The sequence below is a fragment of the Gracilinanus agilis genome, chromosome 1 (assembly GCF_016433145.1).
Source record: "Gracilinanus agilis isolate LMUSP501 chromosome 1, AgileGrace, whole genome shotgun sequence".
Taxonomy (NCBI): Eukaryota; Metazoa; Chordata; class Mammalia; order Didelphimorphia; family Didelphidae; genus Gracilinanus; species Gracilinanus agilis.
The window spans coordinates 779,229,591-779,251,238 of record NC_058130.1 but is presented as its reverse complement, the minus strand read 5'-3'; the positions used below and the strand labels follow the sequence as shown (position 1 = coordinate 779,251,238).

The window sequence follows — 21,648 nt, the reverse complement described above, 5'->3', positions numbered from 1 at the left end:
GGGTCAGGACCTGGGGCTCCAACCCCACACTCTTTCCGCTGAGCCTTTGCCCAGGTCACTGCACCCACCAAAGTAAGCCTGGCACCATCTCCCTCCTCACTTCAGCCCCCTGGAATCCGGGGCTCTGCCTATTTTAGGGCCTTTCTGAACTCCCCACTTAGTGCTGCCCTCCTCACCCCTTGCTGGGGACAGTGGCTAGAGAGCAGGCCTCAAAGCCAGGAAGGTACGTACGTACCAAGCCAGCTCTCTAAGCCTGTAAGGAGGTGCCAACCTGGCTCAGGAGGGTGAGTGCCCTCACCTGGGGATCCCCTGTCCCAACACTATCCCAGGTCCAGCCCCTGGCTCTATCCCTCCCTCAATGCATCTTGTACTGCTCTAGGCCCCTGTCACATAGACCCCTGGGGGTTTTGGTGTTTGTCCTCTAACACTTCGGACAGCACCGGACATTCAGTGGGGGCCTAATCAAGGGTTAGTTAAGCCTTCCTTATGAGAGAAGCGAGCATGCCCTTCCCCCCAGCAGAGGCCTAGGTCAGACACCCCATTCCAAGGACAGCTGGGTAACTCTGGGCAAGGGAGTGACCAGCTACAGGTCCCTCAGTTTCCTCAAAGAAGCCTTCTTGGTGGGACCCCAGCTCCTCAGGCTGTCGTGAGGAAGGCATCTTGTAAGCTTAGGAAAGCCACAGAAATGAGTCACCTCAGGTTTGCCAAAGGGGGACAGAAGCAACAGAGAAGTGGGGTGCTGAGGGGGGTATGAGGTGATGCTGATCTGGGCAGCCCTGGCACTCCTACAATCGGGAGAGACTTCCAAGAGCCTCCCGCAGCTGGGGAAGATCTGCCCAGGCCCCCTGAGATGGCAAGGCTTGTGCCAAGCCTGTAAGCCTGCTGGGAACAGCTATTCCTGGGGCCCCATGGTCCCCTTCAGTCGGAGCTCATCCCTCAGACTCGGCATCACAGATGCCCTGGGCCTGCGTCACCCTGCCCACACCCCTGGCCACGAGGCGCCGCTCTCCCAGCCCTCACCTTCCTGCCGCTTCGTGGTATGCCAGCTCCAGCAGCTCTGCGGATGAGTGAGTGGGATCCCGCTGCCCCCTCCCCTGGAGCTCTGCCATATTCTGGCGAGTCTGGTGATGGATCTGGATGGCTTCTCCGGACGGACCTGTCCGGGCAAACAGCCACTGGTTCCTGGGCATGTCCCTGCTTCCCCCCTTCCCTTCCTCCTCCTGTTGGCCGGCTCGCTCTCGGCCCTTGCTAAAGTCACTTCTGGCCCTCAATAGACACTTCTCTGAAGTTCCATATTGTTGGAGATCCCCCAGGACATGCTCTTACCTAAGTCTCAAAGAAACTTGGGTTTAAGTTCTCCCTCCTAAATATCCTCGGCCTATAGGCAGCTGCCCCTGTTGGCCTAAGAGTAGGCACCTCACCCCGAGCTCAAACTATGCACGGGGGCCTCCGGGGGCCCAGCCTTGGCCTATGGGCAGGCACCAACCCCCCCCCACCCCTTTGGCCTCAGCCTGTGGGCAGGAGCGCCCCCGCCCCCCACCAGCTCTGCCTCGGCCCTTTCCTCGCCACTCTGTCTTGCGTTTGTCCATCTCTATGTTTCTTCTCAGAGGAAACTGTAAACTCCTGGGTAGCAAGAACCTTCCCCATCTCCATGTTCCCAACCACCACCTCTCCACCCCCAACCTCCCTAGTCTAGCAGGTTCTGCAGTGAGGTAGCACAGTGGGCAGAACACCAGGCCTGGAGTCAGGAGGTCCTGGGTTCCAATTTGCCCTCAGATACTTCCTAGCTGTATGACCCTGGGCAATCATTTAATGCCCACTGCCCAGCCCTTACTGTTCTTCTGTCTTAGAGTCAATGCTAAGATGGGAGGGACAGAAGAAGGGAGGGAGGGAGGAAAAGAAGGAGGCGAAGGAAGGGAGGAAAGAAAAGAGAGAGGGAAGGAGGGGAGGGAGGCCAGCAGCTATCCTCACCCACACTTACCCACGGGGAAGGTGTGCATCCACCTCCTCCGGTTGGAGGTCAGCTTCATGGGCATGCGGGATGGGGCAAAGGGGTTGATCAGCGCTCGCTGGGGTGTGTAGCCGCCAGGGCGCACGTGCAGCATGGACTCGGCACTGCCCACGTGGAACCTCCCAGGTGCACTGGAGTCTCTCTGCTGGGACTCCATCAGGTTCTCCAGAACATCTGTAGGCCACAAAGGACAAGCACAAGGAGAATGAGACATGTGGAAAACAGAGACAACTAAACAGCTCCCAAGAGCGGCACGAGAGCGCCATGTGTGAGAGCAGCTGGCACAGATTTCTACAAGGGAAGAGTCTTTCCTACTTAGAAAAGTCCAAAAGATGGCAGGGGCCTAAAAAAGGTCCCGAGTGAGCAGGGGCATGAGAGACGGCAATGGCCCCCGTGGGGAGGAGGCGGCTGGGAGCAGGGGCAGAGTCAGGGGATCAGGAAGACCCAAATCTAGCCCTCGCACAGCTCTACCCTGCAAAGATGCCCGAGTGCGTGGGCAGGGGGAGATCACAGCTCAGACGCCACAGGAAAAAAGGAAAGCCCGGGGGCTCCTGCAGTGCCCACACTGACCTCGGGTGCTGGGGTAGCCCAGAGAGCTGCTGACGTCGTACTGGTGCAGGTGGGAGTGGGGGATCATGAGGATGTGGGAGCCCTTGCCCAGGGAGCTGTCATCCGAGGCCTGGCTCCTCCCCTCCTCGGGCGGCAGGGTACGGCTCTGCACCGAGGGGCTGGACGACACGTCCAAGCTGCTGGAGCTCTTCCGGCCGTGGCTCTCACGTTCCCTCACGGACCTGATCAAGGACAGGATGACGGTGAGTCCCCATGGAAGGAGCCACTCTTCCTACCAAGGAGGAGGCCGCCCAGAGAAGGTGACCGGCATTTGAACCCCAGTCCTAACGTGCACTGGCTGTTGGTCTCGGGCAGGTCACTGGCATGGGCATGCCTACACTGTCTCACTGGACCAGGATCACGGAAGGGGCTTTGGAAATCCTCAAGCATGCTCAGTGCCAGCTGTCTGATCCTAGGAGTCTGGACGCTAGAACCTTTCCACTAGGGACTGGCCCTGCGGCTTCACCGGCTAAGAAAGACCCTGCCCCTGCCCGCTCTTGGAGAGTCGGCAGAGGGACTTGGCCCAGGTCACAATGGCTCTCCCTGGCCCCGAGGCCTGCTCTCTGCCCACCCCCCCACAATGCTCCCTTTCACCGTGACATCCTGGGATTCCCCAGCTCCATCCCACAAATGCTCACAGCATTTCTGACCCAGAAAGGAGCGTAGCTATGGAGGTCAGAGGCCCAGGGAGGGCACGCAATTTGCCTGAAGGTACCCAGCGGCTGAGCCAGGGTTATCATCTCGGTTTCCTGAGATTTAGCTGCATCCCCCCACCTTCCCCACTCCTCACTACTGATTGATCCTGTCTACAGACTGCTTGGGATAGCTGTAGATTAGAAGCTCCTTGCAGGCAGGATCAGGCTTCTGTCTCTTTTCCTATCTCCAGTGTTTGTTTAGTACGTGCCTAGAACACAGTAGGTGCTTAATAAATGTTTACTGAGTTGAAACAAAAGCCAGAAAAATCACAGAGTGGATATGGAGTGGGGAGAACCCCCCTCGGGCAATCAGAACTCAGCACCACCCCAGCGAAGGGGCCCAAGAAATGGCTCTTGCAGTTACAGAGTCAGAAGTGAACTGGCCTCCCTTAAAACTGTCAGAAGGATCGCTATCCCCATTTCACAAAGAACAAACAAAGGCCTCAAAAGTGAGCTCGCCAACAGATGCCCAGCTAGTGAGTGTCCCAGGTGGGATGAAAGTCCAAAGTGAACACCAGGCTCTGAACCCCCTTGCTCTCCTCCCCTGGGGCTCGGACCCGCCAGCCATAGCTCCCACGGGCTCCCAGAGAGCTGGGCCTTCCTCTTTTCGGGTCAGAAGATGAGGCTGCTCTGAGAACCAGAGCACTCTGGGATTCTTCAGGGAGGAAGCGCTATGTCCTACACGAGACGGGCCCGAGGGGGATTCCAGAATCGCCAAACACACGACCGTGGCTCAGAACTTTGCAGGGGGCGCACGTGCCAACATGGTATGGTTGTGGAGAGATGAGTGGTCATCGGCACGTTCTGAACTTCGCATTCTGCACCCAGAGCTTAGGGTCACAGGGGAATTTGTACCCAGTTTTCCCGCTCTTCAATCTCTCCACTGTGCTGCGCTGTAGCCCCACAGACACTTGCCCCTAAGCATGATGCCCCCTGGGGCAGCTGGGTGGCTCAGTGGATGAAAGCCAGGCCTACAGGTGGAAAGTCCTGGGTTCAAATCTGGCCTCAGACACTTCCCAGCTGTGTGACCCTGGGCAAGTCACTTGACCCCCATTGCCTAGCCCCGACCGCTCTTCTGTCTTGGAACCAATATACAGTATTGATTCTAGGACGGAAGGGAAAGGGCTAAAAAAATAAAAATAAAGACTAAAGAATGACGCCCCCCACCACCACCACCACCTCTGTCCTCCCTAGCAAGCTCCCAGGCAGCCTCCCTGGGCATCTCGGCCATAAACCGGCTCCTCTAAGTAGCTTGGGCCAGGCAGGCTCAGGGCCTCCGTCCATACAGGAGCATCCTGGGCTCTTGGCACTCTCCCTCCCCGTGGTGAGCCCCTGTGAATGTGCCTGAGGACCTGAAGGTGGTGAGGCGCTGGGCACGGGCCGGGCCGGGCAGCCTGAAGACTTGGGCATCATACGCATCATAGTCCACCTGGATGGGCAGGGCATTCTCTGATTCCTTTGGGGTTCCGATGGCTGCAATGCACAAACAAGGAGAAATGAGGAACCACCAGAAACAAAGCTCCTGAGGGCAGCAGTGGGAGAGGGGCGGCCAGACGGAGGCCCCCTCCTAACTGTGCTCTAGAAATCTCTTTCCTTCCCTCTCTCGTAGCACAGGGCCTGGCACACAGTGGGCGCCTAATAAGTGTTTGCTCTTTCTATGGTCTTGGTCCAAAACTACAACTCTTGGGCTCTAACCAGTAAAGGGAATAGGGCCAGGAGATGCTTTAGCGTACAGTGCAGGCCAGATCCCATGAGGCGAAGTGCTTAAGGAAATCAGCAGGTCCAGGAAACCTCCCTTGGATGCCCCAAGCAGGAGAAAAGGGCCCTCACAGAGGACCAACAAGAGCCCACTCCGTCCGAGCTTCCCAGAAGCCTCCTCTGCCAGGCCTTTCCTTCACTGCTCTCCAGCCTGGGCTCCAGCAGCAACAGCGACTGCCGGAGTCTTCCTGTTCCTCACTGAGCTGTCGCCCCCTGGGCTTCCTAAGGAGGCCACACAGGCCCTGCCTCTCCTGGCCCCCTCTGAGGTGCCCTCCCTTAGACAGTAGCACCTGAGGAAAGACTCTCCTTGTTTCTCTCAGCACAGGGCCTGGCACACAGGGAGTGGGGGACTGGAAGAGGCCAAAAGGGCCTCACGATGTGCGGCAAGCCTGACTGTGGCTCTACTCCAGGTCAGGAAATGGGCTTTAAAAGTGTTTGCTAACCAGCTGATGGAAGCCTCAGTAGGGTAAAGAGGGGTCAAAAGGTGCCACAACACTGCCCAATGGTCCCAAATCGGATTAAAGTGTAAATGGGAAATCTGGCCTCAGACACTTGGAGCCAATACAGTGTCAATCTTTAAACAGAAGAAGGTTGGGGGGCTTTTTTTTTTTAATGTAATTGGGAAATCTGGAATAAAATAAATAAAAATACAATAGAACACGTGGTTTTCTGAGTCAGCATGTGGCCCACAGGGATCCTTCTGTACAGTTTAGTGGCCCCATTTCTATTTAAGCAGAACACCACAGATCTAAGCTAAAGAAAGGTTGCAATCTGGGACAAGAGAGGAAGAACCCACAGCGGGATAGCCTTAGAGCAACACATTTCCTCCAAGGGCAACAGCAATGAGGAGCTCCCCTCTCAAAGCCAAACTGCCATGTGTCCCCTCTTAAAAACAGGTCCCCCAAGTCTGAAGGGACCTCAGACATCATCTGGTCAAACCTCCATTTGGCCACATGACAGAGTGATAAAGGTCAGAGCTGGAGACAGAGAAGAGCAGCTTCTCCGAGCAAGAAGGTCTCAGAGACCCTGCCCTTCTGGGCCTCCTCTGGGCTCTGGGGGCTGCTGCCCACTAAGCCTGACCTCTTGGGGTCCTGGAAACTTCCCAAGTTCTCCCACATGCACATTTGGTGCTCTAGGACTAGTGCAGGAAGCCTGAGGCCAGTGAGGAAGCCCTCACAAGTTCCTTCCTCCCCCTTCAAGTCTCCCCAAGGTCCTCATCTAGAATATGGGAAGCCAGTGATAGTGGCTTCTCCCACTTTCCAGGCATCGTCACCAAGGAGGGATGTAAGTGCTGGGGAAACTCCATAACTGATTTCCATAATGGCTGATATTCTAGACTGACAGAGACTTTTTTAGACTGTCAGGGAACAAATAGCTCCCAAGACAGCAGAGGAATGCAGGCTGATAGAGAATATCCTGGGCCCATGGTGGTGAACCTATGGAACATGTGCCAGAGGGGGCACTTAGAGCCCTTTCTGTGGGCATAGTGCCATCACCCTAGCAAAGACTACACCAGAGTTCCCCCTAGAAAGCCAGAAGGATACAGGGCCCCCTCAAAGGTTCACCATCACTGTCCTAGACTGTCAGGGAACAGTACATAAGATGACAGAAGAATCAGAGCCAAGAAATACTTACAGGTATCCCGGCCGTTTTTTGCCTTTTCGGTCGCAGGCTGGAAAAATTAAACAGAAAACATGAGAAGGGAGAACAGGAAAGACAGAACAAAGGAAGGTATTGCCTTTGACCATTTGTCTTTTCAAAAAATGTTCATTCCAGGTTCCCCAGGTTAGCAGAATCTCATTCTTTCTGCTTAAAATGGCCTCATTTCAAAGAGGTCCTCTCGGACTGCAGGTCACCCAGAAGCTCTGGAATTTCAAATAGATGGGGTCAGTTCCCCAGGCCAGGCCTCAGCCTGTGCACCTGTAAATCAACACATGACTAGGCCACAAGCACGGCCAATGGCCAACCCTTATCGGCTCCAAGGTCCCTTCCAATTATGGCAAGAAACCTTTTTTTCTATTAATTCTAATTAAACCCCTGAAGCATCCACTGAGACTACTGGCGCTAGCATCCAAGTTGGGAAAGTGCGATTATTATAAACCGATTTCAGCTCAAAATGTGTTTGTTGGGACAGCTGTGGTCCTTCAGCAGGGTAGGGCAGGGATTTGCCAACTTTTTTATCTCAGGACCCCTCGAGACACTCTTAAAAATGACTGAGGATATACTGAGGTTATAGCCATCCAGATTTAAGTTATACTACTGAAACCCATCTTCCAGGCGCCTACCTTCCTTCCTGCCAGTTTGATTCGTGGGGTGAAGCTGTTACACAGATGCTGGCTCTTGGATGTATAGAAGCTGCACAGAGGAGAGAGAGGACCATGAGGTAGATTCCATTTCCTGCAGAGCACAAAGACCCGCAGCCCAAGCCAGGAGTGGAAACCAGGGCCCCCTCCCACGGGGGCTGCGGCCCAGCAGCTCCTCCAGATTACACTCGGCCCCAGAGAGCTCAGTGGTCAGTCTGAGTCCTGGGCCTCAAGGTAGGAAGTCCAATGTGGCCTCAGACCCTTCCTAACTGGGTGGCCCCTTGCCAAGTCATTTAACCCTGTGGGCCTCAGTTTCCTCATCTGTCAATGAGCCGGAGAAGGAAATGGGAAGCCAAGAAAACCCCAAAGGGGCTGTGAAGAGTTCTCTGAACACGACTACACGAGGACGACTCTGAGAGTCTCGCCCTCCCAGGCAGACGAGAAGAAGACTTGTGGCATCAGCCGCGGCACTTCGTGGCTGGGCCCACGGCAGTTCCCACACATGTGGGAGAACCTAAGAAGCAAGTTTCCACATGGAAACCCCTCCAGGTCCCAGAAGCCACAGGGCTGACTCGCCCCCTGAACCCAAGAGAAGATGCTGCTGCTCAGGGAGTCCACACTGAGCCGGTAGGAGGCACAATCCTGGCCCCATCCCAGGCTGCCTCTGAAGCCAGCACCTGCCCCCCAGCAGAAAGGCCCGAGGAAGGCCAGGCCTCACAGGGAGGGCAGCCCCAGGTTTCACAAGCTCTTTCCTTCCAACACTGTGAGCTGGGATGGGCCCCTGTCACAGGCCCGCCTGGACCTGTGTCTGCCCACAGAGGCAATTCCCAGGCAAGGAAAGGCCCTCCACAGGGTGCTCAGCACCCACCTGAACCCCGGGCTCCCGAGGGCTGCCTCAAGCACACAGACTCCAGCCAGGGTACGTCAGGAGCTGGACTTGAACTCAAACCTTCCAGGTGCCAAGGCTGCCTACGGGCCAAAGCAGCAAGGGCTGCTCCCGGACTGAACCACAACCCCAGAAGACCTTAGAGACCCTCAAGAGCCACCCATTGAGGCACAAAACAGGCCGATTGACAGCTGTGCAGCCTCTTTATACTTTTTGTACCACAACCTGGGGTTTAACAAGTGGGAGATCAGAGGCCAGACAGGGGGCAGCGCCTGGTCTGCTCCAAGCTTTGGACTGACTCACTGGGTGACCAGCCAAGGCGCTGACCCCTTCTAGGCCTCCAGTTCATCAACTGTAAAGTGATATGATGGACTATCTCTGACACCCCCTGCTCTAGGCCCCTCCCCCCTGACACCCCCTGTTCAAGGCCCTCCCAGCCCCGCCATTCCTCAATAGCTTTATTCCATAGACTATGTTGCTGGCCACTTGTTTTGGACAAAACCCAATTTTGAGAAATCCTAGAGCCAAAAGCCCATCTGGTTTGGGGTTTTTTTCTTTTTAAACCCTTTGAACCTTCTCCATTAGAATCAATACTATGTTTTGGTTCTCAGGCAGAATTGTAGCAAGTGGTCATGGGAGTTAAATGACTGGCCCAGGGTCACCCATCCAGGCAGAGCCAAGTCCAGATTTGATACCAGGCCCCCCGGCTCCAGGCCTGGCTCTAACCAATAGGCCACCTGGCCACCTCCTGTCTGTTTTTTAAGCTCACTTTTTCCAAAGCCAAAGAGCACGCCTTCCGAGGCTCTTCTGAGAACCAGGCAAGTCACCCAAGTTTTCATCACACGCGCATCACGGGGAGCCTTTGCGGCAGCACCCTAATCCCTGCTGGGGTGAGGGATCAATCCTGGCTTCACTGCGGAATGGCCCGTGTCTGAGGCAACCACAGGGAGGGGAAGTGGGGCACTGATAGGGCCTTCTGGGCCTCTTCTCGGCGGCTCTGTGGGGGCCCTCTGGTTAAGAAGGTCCCTTAGGCAGGACCCGTGTTGGCACCATTTCACAGACTTAAAAACTGAGTCTCAAAGGGGTGACTATGAACGCAGACGCCCAATTCCGAGCCCCGGCACTTTCCCACTCTGCCCATTTTGGCTTCATCTTGCCCGAAGGCAGAGGACGCGAATGGGCTTAGAACAGGCCTGCTTCCATGGCCATCCCGGGCTGGGCACAAAGCACCAGAATTCAGGGCTGGGACCCTGGAAAGTCTCATCTCTGGATGCCCTGATTGGGGTGGCTGGCCTAGTCCCCCAGTCCTGCAGCTCTGAGCCTGGGAAGCTCAGAGAAGTTCTTCCGGGGCCCAAGGAGGCCCCCCACAACCTTATCCAAGGATAAAGCCCTGGGAAAAAGGAGCTCGTCTCGGCCTCCATGTCCAGGCCAGGACGGCAGACGGGTTACCCCATCCCGGTCCCGCATGGAGGCTGCCCTTGTTTTCTTGTGTCACTGGGGAGACTCAGAGCAGACCTGCCCAGGGGCCCGGAGAGAGCCAGCTCGGAGGCCCTCGTGCCCGTGGGGTCCTCCGGGGGCCAAATTACCTGTGGTTTATCCAGTGAGGGATGTTGTAGTCGTCTCCGAGGCGGGAATCCCGGGGGCCGCTTCGATTATGCAGCTGAAGAAAAGAGAGGAGAATCCATTAGCAAGAAAGATGGTGAGGCCGGCACAGCCCCACAGCTTGGAACCTCCGGAGGATTCCTGGTGTCTGAGAAGCCCCAATCCCCACCCTGGGGCCGACTCCCCTCCGGGGCCCCATTCTTTGGGCCTGGAGTGCCATCAGGCCTCCCTCAGCCTCCGGAGAGCCTCTCAGTCTTAAGAGCAGGCAGATGGGCGGCTGCCCTCCTCTTCTCTCGGCCAACACAGGAGCTAGATGGAAAGAGCTGGAGGCCGAGGAGGGGGTCGAAGCCCGGCCCTCAACATGGGGGATGTGCCCGGAGGATTTTGCCTCCTGCTTCCCGAAGAGAGGGGCTCCTTGTCCTCAAGGCCTTTCCCAGTTAATCCCCTCAAAGCTGGAGCTGGCCCGCTGGTGTCTGTGGGGCTTATCCAGCCTCTGGCAGCCTCTTTGCATCTGGCTTCCCTGGCTAGACTGGGAGCTCCTGGAGGCCAGGGGTGGTGGCACCCGGGGGGCGCTTGATGAATGCTGCAGACTGGGCCTGACTACTGTACAAAGGCAGCTCCCCAGCCTCCTCACCTTAAATAGCGGCACAGCGTGCAGCGGCTGCTCCCCCATGCACACCAAATCCACGCCGATCCCTACGAGAGACAAAGGTCCCTTGTTGTCCTGGAGGCCAGCGGCCATTGTCCTCTGTTCACTTCCTGCCTGCTCCATTCTGGCCTGGCCTGATCTGGAGGGGACAACCTGGCCTCCCTTGCTTTGCAGGGGGTGGACGGCCAGGCCTTATTCCCCAACTCTGGCCCCTGTGCAGAGAGGATGAAGCCCAGGATAGCCTACACTGCCTGGTCAGTGGCTTCCCCTCGAGGCCTTCCTGACCTCCATAGCTCTGTCCGCCTCCCACCAACCAGACCTTTCTGTATCCTGCACCCTCTTTGTATGTATCAATCCGGGTACAGGGGTCATCCCGAGCTCCCCACTCCACAGCCCCTTGGCCTTCTGTCCTTGTATCCGAGGGCTTTCTGGGCCTGTGGGCACACGGGGGGCACTCGCTGGGCGCTCAGCCTGAGAGCCTCCCCCGGGGAGGACGTTACCGTTGTCTATCATCCGCTGCTTGGTCAGGATCATGAGCAGCCGGTCAACCTCAAACACGCCAACCCCGGGGGTGATGACCACCGACATCTGCCCCGTCCGGTCAAAGTTACGGTTGATATAGTGCTTGTCAAACACTGAAAGACACCAAGACCCCGCAGACCCAATGAGTCAGGGTGTCCCCCGTAGAACTTTCAGGGCCCCCTCCCATCAATCAGCAAGGGGAGAGCCCCCGGGGACGCCTTGGAGCCCATCCACAAATGGGGACAAGCCCGGCTCTGTGTCCTGAAAATGACCCTCCAGGAAAACCATCCCCCCACACAGGGGGGCTCTTCAGAGGTGTAAGAAATGTCTGGCTTATTGAGCTCCCCTTCATCGTGTCCAACCAGCATCACCCAGGTCCGGGGGATTGCAGAGCAGAAGGGATTCTTTTTATATTTATCCATCCATTCCAGTTAGTCAAGTAGGAATTCCATGGAGGACGATGAATCCGCTTGGGGCCTCTTCTCATTTCAGGCTTAGAAAGTGCACTGCTTTGCCTAGGCCTGCTGCCCCAGGGCTGGACGTCCACCCCGAGGCCCTCAGGGATTCGTGTAGGAACGCCTCTGCCCTCCCATCCAGCGCCCTGAGTCAGAGGAGAAGGCCCGTGTGATGAGTGCCTGGGCTAGCCTCGCTGGCAGGGCTCCCAAAGAGTCAGGGAACAGCTTCACGGGCCACTGAGGTTTGGGGACTTCTTCAGCCCCTTCTTCTGTATCTTCTGTATCATTTGGGGAGCTCCTGTTCGCTGGAGGGGGCCAGGGCCCTTCAATGACTGCTTCTTGGCTCAGACCCTGCCTCAGTGGGTTTAACTGAAGAACAGACACAGTTTTGGAGCACACAGGCTCCAAGGGCCCCTGGGCTCTCAAAGGGCACATCCATGGGAATGAGCTCCAGCCAGTCCTGGGTGCTATGATAGACAGGGCAGCTGGCCCGAGGTCAGAGAATCTACATTCAAATCCTGCCTCTGAAGCCTCCACTACTCCTGTGACCTAGAGCCAGTCCCTTCTCCTCACTGGGCCTCAGTTTCCCTCCTCTGTAAAACAAGGGGTTTGGACTAGAGGAGCTTAGAAGTCTCTTGAAGCTCCAGAGTTGGGATCTTCAAATCCTACCAACGTAGGGAATATGGGGTGGGGGGGGGGACCCCTGAGCTGCTAAGGCAGAGAGACGAGCACATGGACAAAGGCCGCTGACCCTTTCAGGAGTGACCGCAGCAGCAGCTGGCCCATGGGACAGGTTTTGCCATGACAGCAGCATCCCAGCCACGCTTGGGGAAATGCCCAGCTCCTAGGGCCAAGCAGGCACCAATATGCACACGTGCACGGACATGCACGCCCACACGCAGAGGGCCTAGAACCAGGAACTGGACAAAGGCTGCTCTGGTCACAGCAGCTCTCGATGCCAAACTGAGGGGTAGGGGGTGAACAACATGGCCTCGGGGCAGTGAAGTGGCTCAATAAAAGGAAGACCCAGAGACAGAAGGTCCTGAGTTCCAATCTGACCTCAAACTCTTCCTAGCTGGGTGACCCTGGGCTACTCCCTAGCCCTTACCACTCTTCTGTCTTAGAACCAATACTTGGAATCAGTTCTAAGATAGAAGGTCAGGAGTTTTAAAAAAGGAAGGACTCTTTTGAAGCAACCCCAGATGGGTGAGGTGGATCCCAGAAGGCAGGTCACTTCCATGCCCAGCCCAAAGACCTCAACTAAGCATTCAGCTCATGGGCTGGAGTGCTGCACATTCAGGAGGTTCCACGGTTCTGGTCATCAGGCCCTGCAGCACAGCCCAAGGGGTTTTGGTCATTTGGGGGGGGGGGGGCCTATAAGACAGCCCATGGGGCTCTGATCGTCAGACCCTGCAGCACAGCCCAGGAGGCTCTGATTGTCAGGCCCTGCAGCACAGCCCAAGGGGTTTTGGTCATTGGGGGGGCCCTATAAGACAGCCCATGGGGCTCTGATTGTCAGACCCTGCAGCACAGCCTAGGAGGCTGGTCATCGGGCCCTGCAACGCCAGCTCTGGGGCTCCAGACTCACCATTGAATGACAGATTGATGGCCTCCAAGTAGTTCCCTTGGGCCGAGGTAGAATTGTCACCCTGAGGAAAGCCCTCTGCGTACAAACAGGAAAGAAAAGACCAGCCCCTCAGTGACTTGGGCCTCCATACAGGAAGGCGCTGTCCTTACCCGCATCCCCATTTTACAGAGGAGAAAACTCCACTCCACCCCACTGACAGGGCTGGGCCTCACAAGTGGCCCAGAGCACCTTCTCCCTGAGAAATCCCCTCAAATACATCCTGTCTCCCATGAGGGTCTCACAACCTCCCGAGGTGGCTGGCCCACTCCTCCCTTAGACACCCTAAGCTACAAGGAGAAATCTGCTCCTGGGTCTGCCCCAAGGGCCAAGGAGATTGAGGCTAACTCTTGTCCCCAGGACGGTTCCCCACACATTGGGCCCTTCCTCAAGGCTGGGTTCCCCCGGTCACCCCCTAAATAAGTCACAGAAGAAGACAGGAGCAGAACAGCAAGGTGACTCAATGGATGGAGAGCCAGATGTAGAGATGGGAGGTGTCCTGGGTTCAAGTCTGACCTCAGACACTGACTAGCTTTGTGACCCCATTACCCAGCCCTGACCACTCTTCTGCCTTGAACCAATACACAATATCAACCCCAAGCCGGGCTCATCCGGCCTTGGACAAGAGAGCCTCATTTCGTCTCCAGACCCTCCATCAGGCAAGATGGGCCTAGACTTGAAGCTAGAGCTGGTGGAACCTTTGGGGGCCTGGGGTCATGGCCATACCCCGACTAGGCCGCCGAGAAGGGCTTCAGTCCAGGGGCTGCCTCTCCCTCGGCCCTCCCAGAGCTCCCTATATACCATACTCCTGAGGACACAAGGGGAAGCAGGGAACATGGTGCCACCAGACAGAAGGGAGCTGTCCAGAGCCAGGCCCAGAGCAGGGCTCACACGAGGCTCATGGGAGGGAGCTGCCCAGGGACTAGGCAAGCTGACCCACCTCTGACTGGCACCAGACAAAGGCAGGAGCAACAGTACAGACCAGGGGGCCCCCAGAGCAACGGTACCTGCCCGGTCCAGCCGCACCAGCACTGGGTACTGGACAAAGAGCTTCTTAATGGTCACTAAGAGCGACGTCCACTCTTCTCGTCTCTCATTCTGAACCACCACCCTGAAAGGAACAAAAAGGAGGCAGAAGATGGGTGCTGGCCCCTGGCTGCAGAGAGGACAGCTCCAGGCCTCAGAGGGAGGAGACAGCACAGGAGCACTAAGAACTCGGCATGGGGGTACTCAGACCAAGTCCAGACCATGTGAGGACCCCTCTGGGCCTCAGAGGAGGAGGCAGCAGGGGGACGTGGGGAACTCAGCACAGGAGCACTCGGGCCCAGGTCCAAACCAGGTGAGGCCTCCTGAGCCTCATCTATCAAAGTAGGAGGCTGGATCAATGGCATGAGCCTCAAATCCCTTCTGGGCCTAAAGCCTCAGGTGCTGAGCTCCAAAGGAGAAGGTGGGATTCCTACCCTCCTACACCCCCTAACTAAGAGGGTCACAGTCAGAGCAGGAAGGTCAAGCCCCTCTCAAGGCCTGAACTCTGCCCAAAAGAACCCAGCCCTTGCCGTGGGATGGGCACCACGCTAAGACTGAGTGAGGCTTCCGCAGCCTGGGGCCAGCACTGGAGGCTTCAGTAAAGTGAAGCCTGGAGCTGTCTGGGGGGGTCGGACATGGTCTCGTCTGACCATGATCTGAAGGGTGTCCCAGAGAAGACGGTCTAGCCTTGTCCCACAGGACCTAGAGATCTCACAGCAGTGAGAGTAACAGAAAGGCAGATACTCGTGCCACACAAGCAAGAGCTTTCCACCAAAATGGTCTGAGAATGACTCCATGGAAAGGCCTTGGGGAGGAGGCCCAGAGGAGGATCCACGCAGAGTCTGTCAGACATGTCAGGAATCCCTCAGCAATCCCAGGAGTCCAAGCTCTGATCCCCTCAGCAGTGGGAGGAAGGCTCTTAGGAAAACCATTCCACTCACAAAGAAAACTAAGAGAAACAGGAGGGGGCAGACAAATTCACAATTCCACACAAGCTAAACAGAATAACAAAGTCCATGTCGGATCCTTCCTTAAAATTATTACCATCAATTTTTTTTTAAAGGAAAATATATTTGGGGGCAGAAGCAGACAACCGAATGAATTTAAAAATTACAAAGGGACAACTAAGTGGCTCAGTGGATGGAGAGCCAGACCTGGAGATGGAGGTCCTGGAGTTCAAATCTGGCCTCAGATACATCTTAGCTGTGTGACCCTGGGCAAGTCACTTCACCCCACACTGCTCTTCTGCCTTGGAACTGATACACAGTACTGATTCTAAGACAGAAGGTGAGAGGTTTAAAAAAAAAAAAAAAGGCACCAGCAGCAAGTCAAAACCTACTTGTAAAAGTCTTCATAGAATCGGCCTTCATGATCCTGGCGAATTGAGGCTCGGTGTGTCTCGGGAAACTCATCTGAAGAGGAAAGAGCAGAGGCGGATGTGCTGCCAGGAAGGGCGCAAAGGGGGTCCTTTCCCTGCCCTCTTCTGCCCTGAGGGCTGGTCCACAGGCTGCTGAGCTGCAGAAAAGGGCCCCACCCCCACCCCAAGAGCTGGCTCTAAAGGAAGGCACCAATCTTAGGGGCATCGCCAGCTGTTCAGTCGCAGGCCCAGAGATGCCTCCCTCAAGCACACACCCCAAGGGGAGAGATGGAAAGAAAAGGCCGCATGTGGTCTCAGTGTGCTTCCTGTGCCAGGAAAAACCCAGCAATACAATGGGTGCCCACTGGAGCTCACGCAGGAACATCACGGGATTTACTGTGTGCACATGAGCTGTGTGGAATCCAGAGAACCCTGAGAAGACACTAAGGAAGCAGAATCCAGACAAGAACAAGAATGAGAGGGTCATGCCAAGGAGCTGCAATGACCACGGAAGGACCCTTCCTCCAGTTCGGACAAAGGTGAGGGCCCCTGGGGACAGGACGCTGCGTTCACTAACAGACCCAGGCCTCGGGTCACCTACTTTGTCTCGACAAAAGGAGGGCTGGGAAGGGCAATGCAATATATTTGTCAACGACTATGATGTTAAAACAAAAAGGATCGATAAAACTTGGCCTCGAAAATTAAATTTCAGGAGGGGGATCATGAATCGTGTAACCATGGAAAAATAGTATAAAAAAATTAAATGTCAAAGTTAACAACAGCCAGAAGTTAAATTTTAAAGAATAAAATCAAATGAAACCTAGCAAGAACTTCAGATGCTCCCTAAGTACGTCAGGAAAGAAAAAACCATTTGTGCCCAGATCTCTCGTCAGTAAGTGTCCTTTCCCCAAAGTCTCAATTCCAGTCTGGCTTCTGTGGCCGGGGTCCAGGCGCTCCTCAAGGCAGGGCACCAGCCCCTTCCCCAACGAAACCTCCTCAGAGCCTCTGAGCTCACGGTGGGGGCCTCCCTTCCTGCGCCTCCAGGTTCTATCTCATGACCCAGTTGTGGGTCTTCCCTCCCTCGCTGGTCTGCCTGCTCCACAAAGCCAGGGCTGGTGTCCTGGGTTCTAATCCCAGCCTACAGCAGCAAGAGTGGGCAAGATCCTTCACCTCCCACACCCACCCTCTCCCTGGGCCATTCTATAACTAACCCTCTGTGGACAAGAAAGTGCTACCCACTGGACCCTCCTGGGAGGAGAAGAGACCATATCAGAGATACAGCTGCTGAACCCACGTGCCCCTGCCCTAAGAGATGCCAGCTGCAGTCCCTGTGGGTGCTGGGAGGCAGATGCAAGCCCTGCCCCTCGGGAGCACCCGGTCTGGTTCACGGCCAGGAAGCATCCGCAGCTAATGGTGAGGGACCGATGGATGTGAGGGAGGGAGGCTGGGAGAGGACTCACCAATGGACTTGGCATCATAGAATGTCCTGGAAAACAGGACCACGGTCACTTCGTGGCTACAGTTCTTTTCCTGTACAAGAACAAGGAGAAGAGGAACGGCCCCGATGGAGACAATTCCACAATTTCCTGGGCACAGCCTCAAGAGCGTGGCATTCTGTGAGCCCCAGAGAAGCTGGGTCTGAAAAGCTGGGTCTGCTCCCGTGTCCACAACCCCCAGCCTGCTGCAAAGGCAGCCTTGTTAGCACAGAAGAGCAGGCACAGAGGCGAGCAGCGCTCGGTGGCCGAACCTGGGACACAGGTGGACAGTGGCCATGGGGCTCTGCCACAGTGCTCGCTATCAGGGCCATTCTCCTAACCTCCAGGTAATACCAGACCCACACTGCAGAAACAGGGGGATTGCCACCACGGATTGGGGCTCCTCCTCACCCCAGCAAAGTGAGCCCAGAGCACAAGGAGGTTTCCCAGCTGGCAAAGGGGTCACGTGAGAGCAGGATGGGCATGGAAGAAGCCCAGGGTCACCCATGAGAAGAGCTCTTGGGTCCCATGACCTGGGCCAAGTCACAGCCTCGGAGTCTCCAGGAGCTCCAAGTTCACCCAGTTCAACCCTTCATATCCCAAGGCGGGATCTGGACTCGGGGCTTCACGCCCTTTCTATCCTGGTAGGTTCCTGGCTCTCCCTATCCCTGGACTAAGAGCTTTAAGCTCTTTAGGTCTCAGCGGCTTCCTGTCACTGGACCAGGCACACCCCACATTCACAGCCAGCTCCCTCTCTTTGCCTTCCTCCCCCCCCCTTCCATTTGGCCAAACCCAATGAGCCTTGAGAAGTCTTAGCCAAGCTCTGCCTCTTACCCAATCTCCTGTTCCCCAACTACAAGTCCTCACGGACCTCTTCCTCCCCGTGGGCCTCCTCTAGATCATAAATCTCACCTCACCAAAAATCCACTGCCATTAACAACTATAATAAGAGTTAACATCTACATAATGTTAACTCTGTGCCCTGCACTGTGGACTTTACAATTGTTATCCCATTTGATCCTCACCCAATCCTGGGACATAGGTGCTATTATCCTCATTTTACAGATGAGGAAACTGAGGCAGAAGTTAAGTGATGTGGCTAGGGTCACACAGCTACTAAGTGTCTGATGCCAGATTTGAACTCAGGGCTTCTGAGTCTGGACACCGTACTCTCTCCATTTTGCCACTGAGCTGCCAATCGCATTGGAAGAGACAAGGAAATACTCAGATATTTTCCAATTCCAACCAATAAGCATTCTGCCCAAGTTTCTTCGAAACCAACACAAAGACCCTGGGGGATCTCTGATCTCGTGAACGTTGAGAAGTCCTTGCCTGTCTGATGGAGGAGATGAGCCAATTAAGGGATGTGCACAGAGTCACAGTGTCAGAGTTGAGTTTTGAACCCAGAACTTCAGGAACCCAGGAAGTTCCCGACTTCACATTCAGTCTCCACCTACCGCGTTATGGGCTAAAGTGTACACTTAAGCCTCATCGCACCAGATTCCATACTAGAAAACATAAGCGTACCTTCCACTTGGTAAAGAGGTCAGCAAGGAAACCATTCACAGCTTTTTCAAAATACAAATCTCCTGAAAAGGAAGGATTAGAGCAAAGAGTTTAAGGGACGCAAATACTTCTCCCTCTGACTCCCACAAACAGTAGCCAAATGAATCTGAGAAAAAGTGGACCAGGGTGAGAAAGGGACGGCTGACAGCCGGGGCTCACCTTCACAGAGAACCGAACCTGCCCCTTGTTAGTCAATAAAAAAGGAAGATGGCAGCCTTATCCTGAGAGCCTGGGGGTGAGGAAAATGGAAGCCATTCCGAGAGCTGATCCCCAAATACCATCCTGTCCATCAGGGGTTAGGAAGGACTCTGGACCATGCTGTGCCCTGCCTGCCACAAAAGCCCTTCTTTTTAAGCCCAGTAGTCCTCTGGGATACGATGTGCTTAACATCCAGAACCCCCAGGCTCTCTGAAGATTCCCAATTCAGATGACCCAAAGGGTAAGAGAAAGTCATGGGAGACGTAAGTGGAGAAGAGCAATTACAGTGAGGCAGCACAAGAGGCCTCGTGAAGGACACATAAGGAAGCAAGGCGTGACCCTGCAATGAAAACATAAAGGGAACCACGAGACTTGGGGGGACAGGATGAGTCATGACCAGGATACGGCTTTGGAAACCAGCCAAGGAAAGAGAGGGGTAGAAAGGAGCAGCCCTATGCTTTAAGGAGAGATAGACCTGGAGAAAAGGGGGATGCCCATTCATTGGGGAATGGCTGAACAAGCTGTGACAAATGATTGTGATGGAAGGCTATTGCACTATCAGAAGTGACTAAGGGCCAGGAGAACACTTTACACAGTAACATAAAAGGCTGTACCATGATCCACTGAGAATGACTTGGCTACTCTGATCAGTACAAATGGCCAGGACAATTCCAAAGGCCTCATGATAAAAAATGCTATACATCTCCAGAGGGAAAACTGATGGGGGAAAAAAAAAACCTGATGGGCCAAGTGCAAATTGAGGTATTTTCTCACTTTATTTTTCTTGCTTTTTTTTTATAAAAAATATGGCTAATAAGGAAATGTTTTGCATGATATCACATATATAATTGATATATTGTTTACTTTCTCAGTGGGGTAGGAGGAAGAGAATTTGGGATTTAATTTTTATGAAAAAGAATGTTAAAAATAATTTTTTTCAAAAAATAAGGAGAGATATTTATGCAAGAAAAATCTAGGAAACAGTAGGGAATGGGTTGGGAAGAGAGCAGAGTCCACTGGGGGGTCAAGATCAACAAAGGCAGCAACAGACGTGATATAATCAGAGTTTACTGCAGACCACCAGGACAGAAAGAAGAAATAGATAAGGAGTTTGGGAGCCAGTTCACAAGGCTGGTTGGTAATGATGGGAGACTTTTGTGATCCAGACATCTGGTGAAGCATTCTTTCTAACAAAAGTAAACCAGTTAATAATATTCTGACTTACCTTAACAATAATCTCAATCTCCAGAAGGTGAGAAAACCACCTAGAGGGAATTCCCTCCTAATCTGATTCTTATTCCCATGATTTTGGAGAGGTTTGGATGTATGGAACAGAAACACCAGAAACCTTGGCAAGGAATGACCATACACACCACCCAGGAGTTTATGTCAAGAAGTGGAAGAATGCTGGGAAAGTCTAGATTTGTCTACTCTTGTTTGGCAAGCCAGAGTTGATTCCAAGGGATTTAGAAGCAGCAGCTAAGTGGTGCAGTAGAGAGAGCACCAGACACAGAGTCAGGAAGACTCATCTTCCTGAGTTTAAATTTGGCCTCAGACAATTATTAGTTATGTGACCCTGGGCAAGTCACTTCAAGGAAATGACAAACCACATCAGGATCTTTGCCAAGAAAATTCCAAACAGGGTAATAGAGTCAGATACAACTGAAACAACTGAATGCCAACAAAGAAGGATAGGAAGGAAGATTCCATGGACTGAACATCTACAGGGAACATAAGTCAGGAACGATGGATGCTCTCAAGAATAAAATTCTGTGAATACAAAGAGAAATAATTGCAGTGAGAAGTACTTGTCTGAAGAGGTCACTGTGGACAGATGAGTGACATCTGGTTTTTAAAAGAGCACAGAAAAACTGGAAAAGAGAGGGATCACAGGACAATTACAAGGTGATAGGAAAGGCCTGTAAGAATGGTGCCAGGAATGCTGGATGGCAGAATAAACTGAGGCGGTGGAGGACCAGTAAGGACAACAAAAGGGACACTGACTAGATGGGAAAAAAGAGGTTGACTGAAGAAGGGAAAGGATCACCCCTGGACAAGTAAGCCTTAGTTGAAGCACCAAAGTGACAAAGGAACAAACAGAAGGTGGCATATGCCAAGAGAGTGTTATAAAGGAGAGGATTTGAGCATATAAGCAGGATCTGCAAAGGAGATACAGATGCAGAGAAAAGGTTCTAGAATGTGGAAGTGGAAGAGGAGAGACAGTTACTGGGTTTGGGACTGAATCTTTTCCCTGGGTTTTGACCTAAAGAGACTGGCTATTTTCCTGTGGCTGTTTTCTATCTTATCTTTCCCATTTACCTATTTCCCTGCTGACTGGTTGATACATCTACTGAGCTTCCTGGTGTGATCCTAAACCATCTGGGCCATCTGTCTGTGAGAATTAGGTTTGGGGTCCTTCTGGATCCAGAACCTCTTCCTGGGCCCTGTCCTGCCTAACTGCCAAAACTCACTTCCTCTATTACTATCGAAAGGGGGTGGTTTGGGTTAGTGTAGGTGTAGTTTTATCTATATTAGGGACTGGGTCTTTAGACAGATAGGTAAGGATCAGAGGAGTTCAATTTCTGTGAAGGCTTCCCATGAGGAAACAACTTCAGATCTGTGGAAGGTTTAGGTAGTGAATATTAATTTAGGTTTTCCAAATTCCCTTTTCCACCTTCCCTTGTTATAATAAACCAAAACATCCCTGTTATATATTGATCTGTGTTTTTTACCTCTGCCTGGATTGGGTCACCCCACATTCAACCTACTGACACTAGTTCTGTTGGCTTTCCCAAAACAATTTAAGCTTCTGACACTGGCCCTACTGAAACATCTAATCCCATCCCCTAAACCCACCAACATTACAAGGGTCAGACCTACTGATAAGGATACTCAGATACTCCAATGGATAC

General features: G+C 53.9%; 1 protein-coding gene across 1 annotated transcript in view; it reads right to left on the bottom strand.

Moving 5' to 3' along the window:
• Positions 1–21,648, bottom strand: part of DEPDC5 (DEP domain containing 5, GATOR1 subcomplex subunit) — a 119,146-nt gene that overhangs the window by 63,229 nt on the left and 34,269 nt on the right. Inside the window, exons 9-22 of the mRNA XM_044656583.1 lie at positions 18,500–18,561; positions 16,958–17,027; positions 15,480–15,552; positions 14,122–14,225; positions 13,079–13,153; positions 11,014–11,148; positions 10,499–10,560; positions 9,849–9,922; positions 7,359–7,428; positions 6,709–6,745; positions 4,668–4,788; positions 2,582–2,802; positions 1,982–2,185; positions 1,021–1,156 (exon numbers count right to left, since the gene is read on the bottom strand). Coding sequence (XP_044512518.1) covers positions 1,021–1,156; positions 1,982–2,185; positions 2,582–2,802; positions 4,668–4,788; positions 6,709–6,745; positions 7,359–7,428; positions 9,849–9,922; positions 10,499–10,560; positions 11,014–11,148; positions 13,079–13,153; positions 14,122–14,225; positions 15,480–15,552; positions 16,958–17,027; positions 18,500–18,561 — 1,444 coding nt within the window. The remainder of the gene's footprint in view (positions 1–1,020; positions 1,157–1,981; positions 2,186–2,581; positions 2,803–4,667; positions 4,789–6,708; positions 6,746–7,358; positions 7,429–9,848; positions 9,923–10,498; positions 10,561–11,013; positions 11,149–13,078; positions 13,154–14,121; positions 14,226–15,479; positions 15,553–16,957; positions 17,028–18,499; positions 18,562–21,648) is intronic.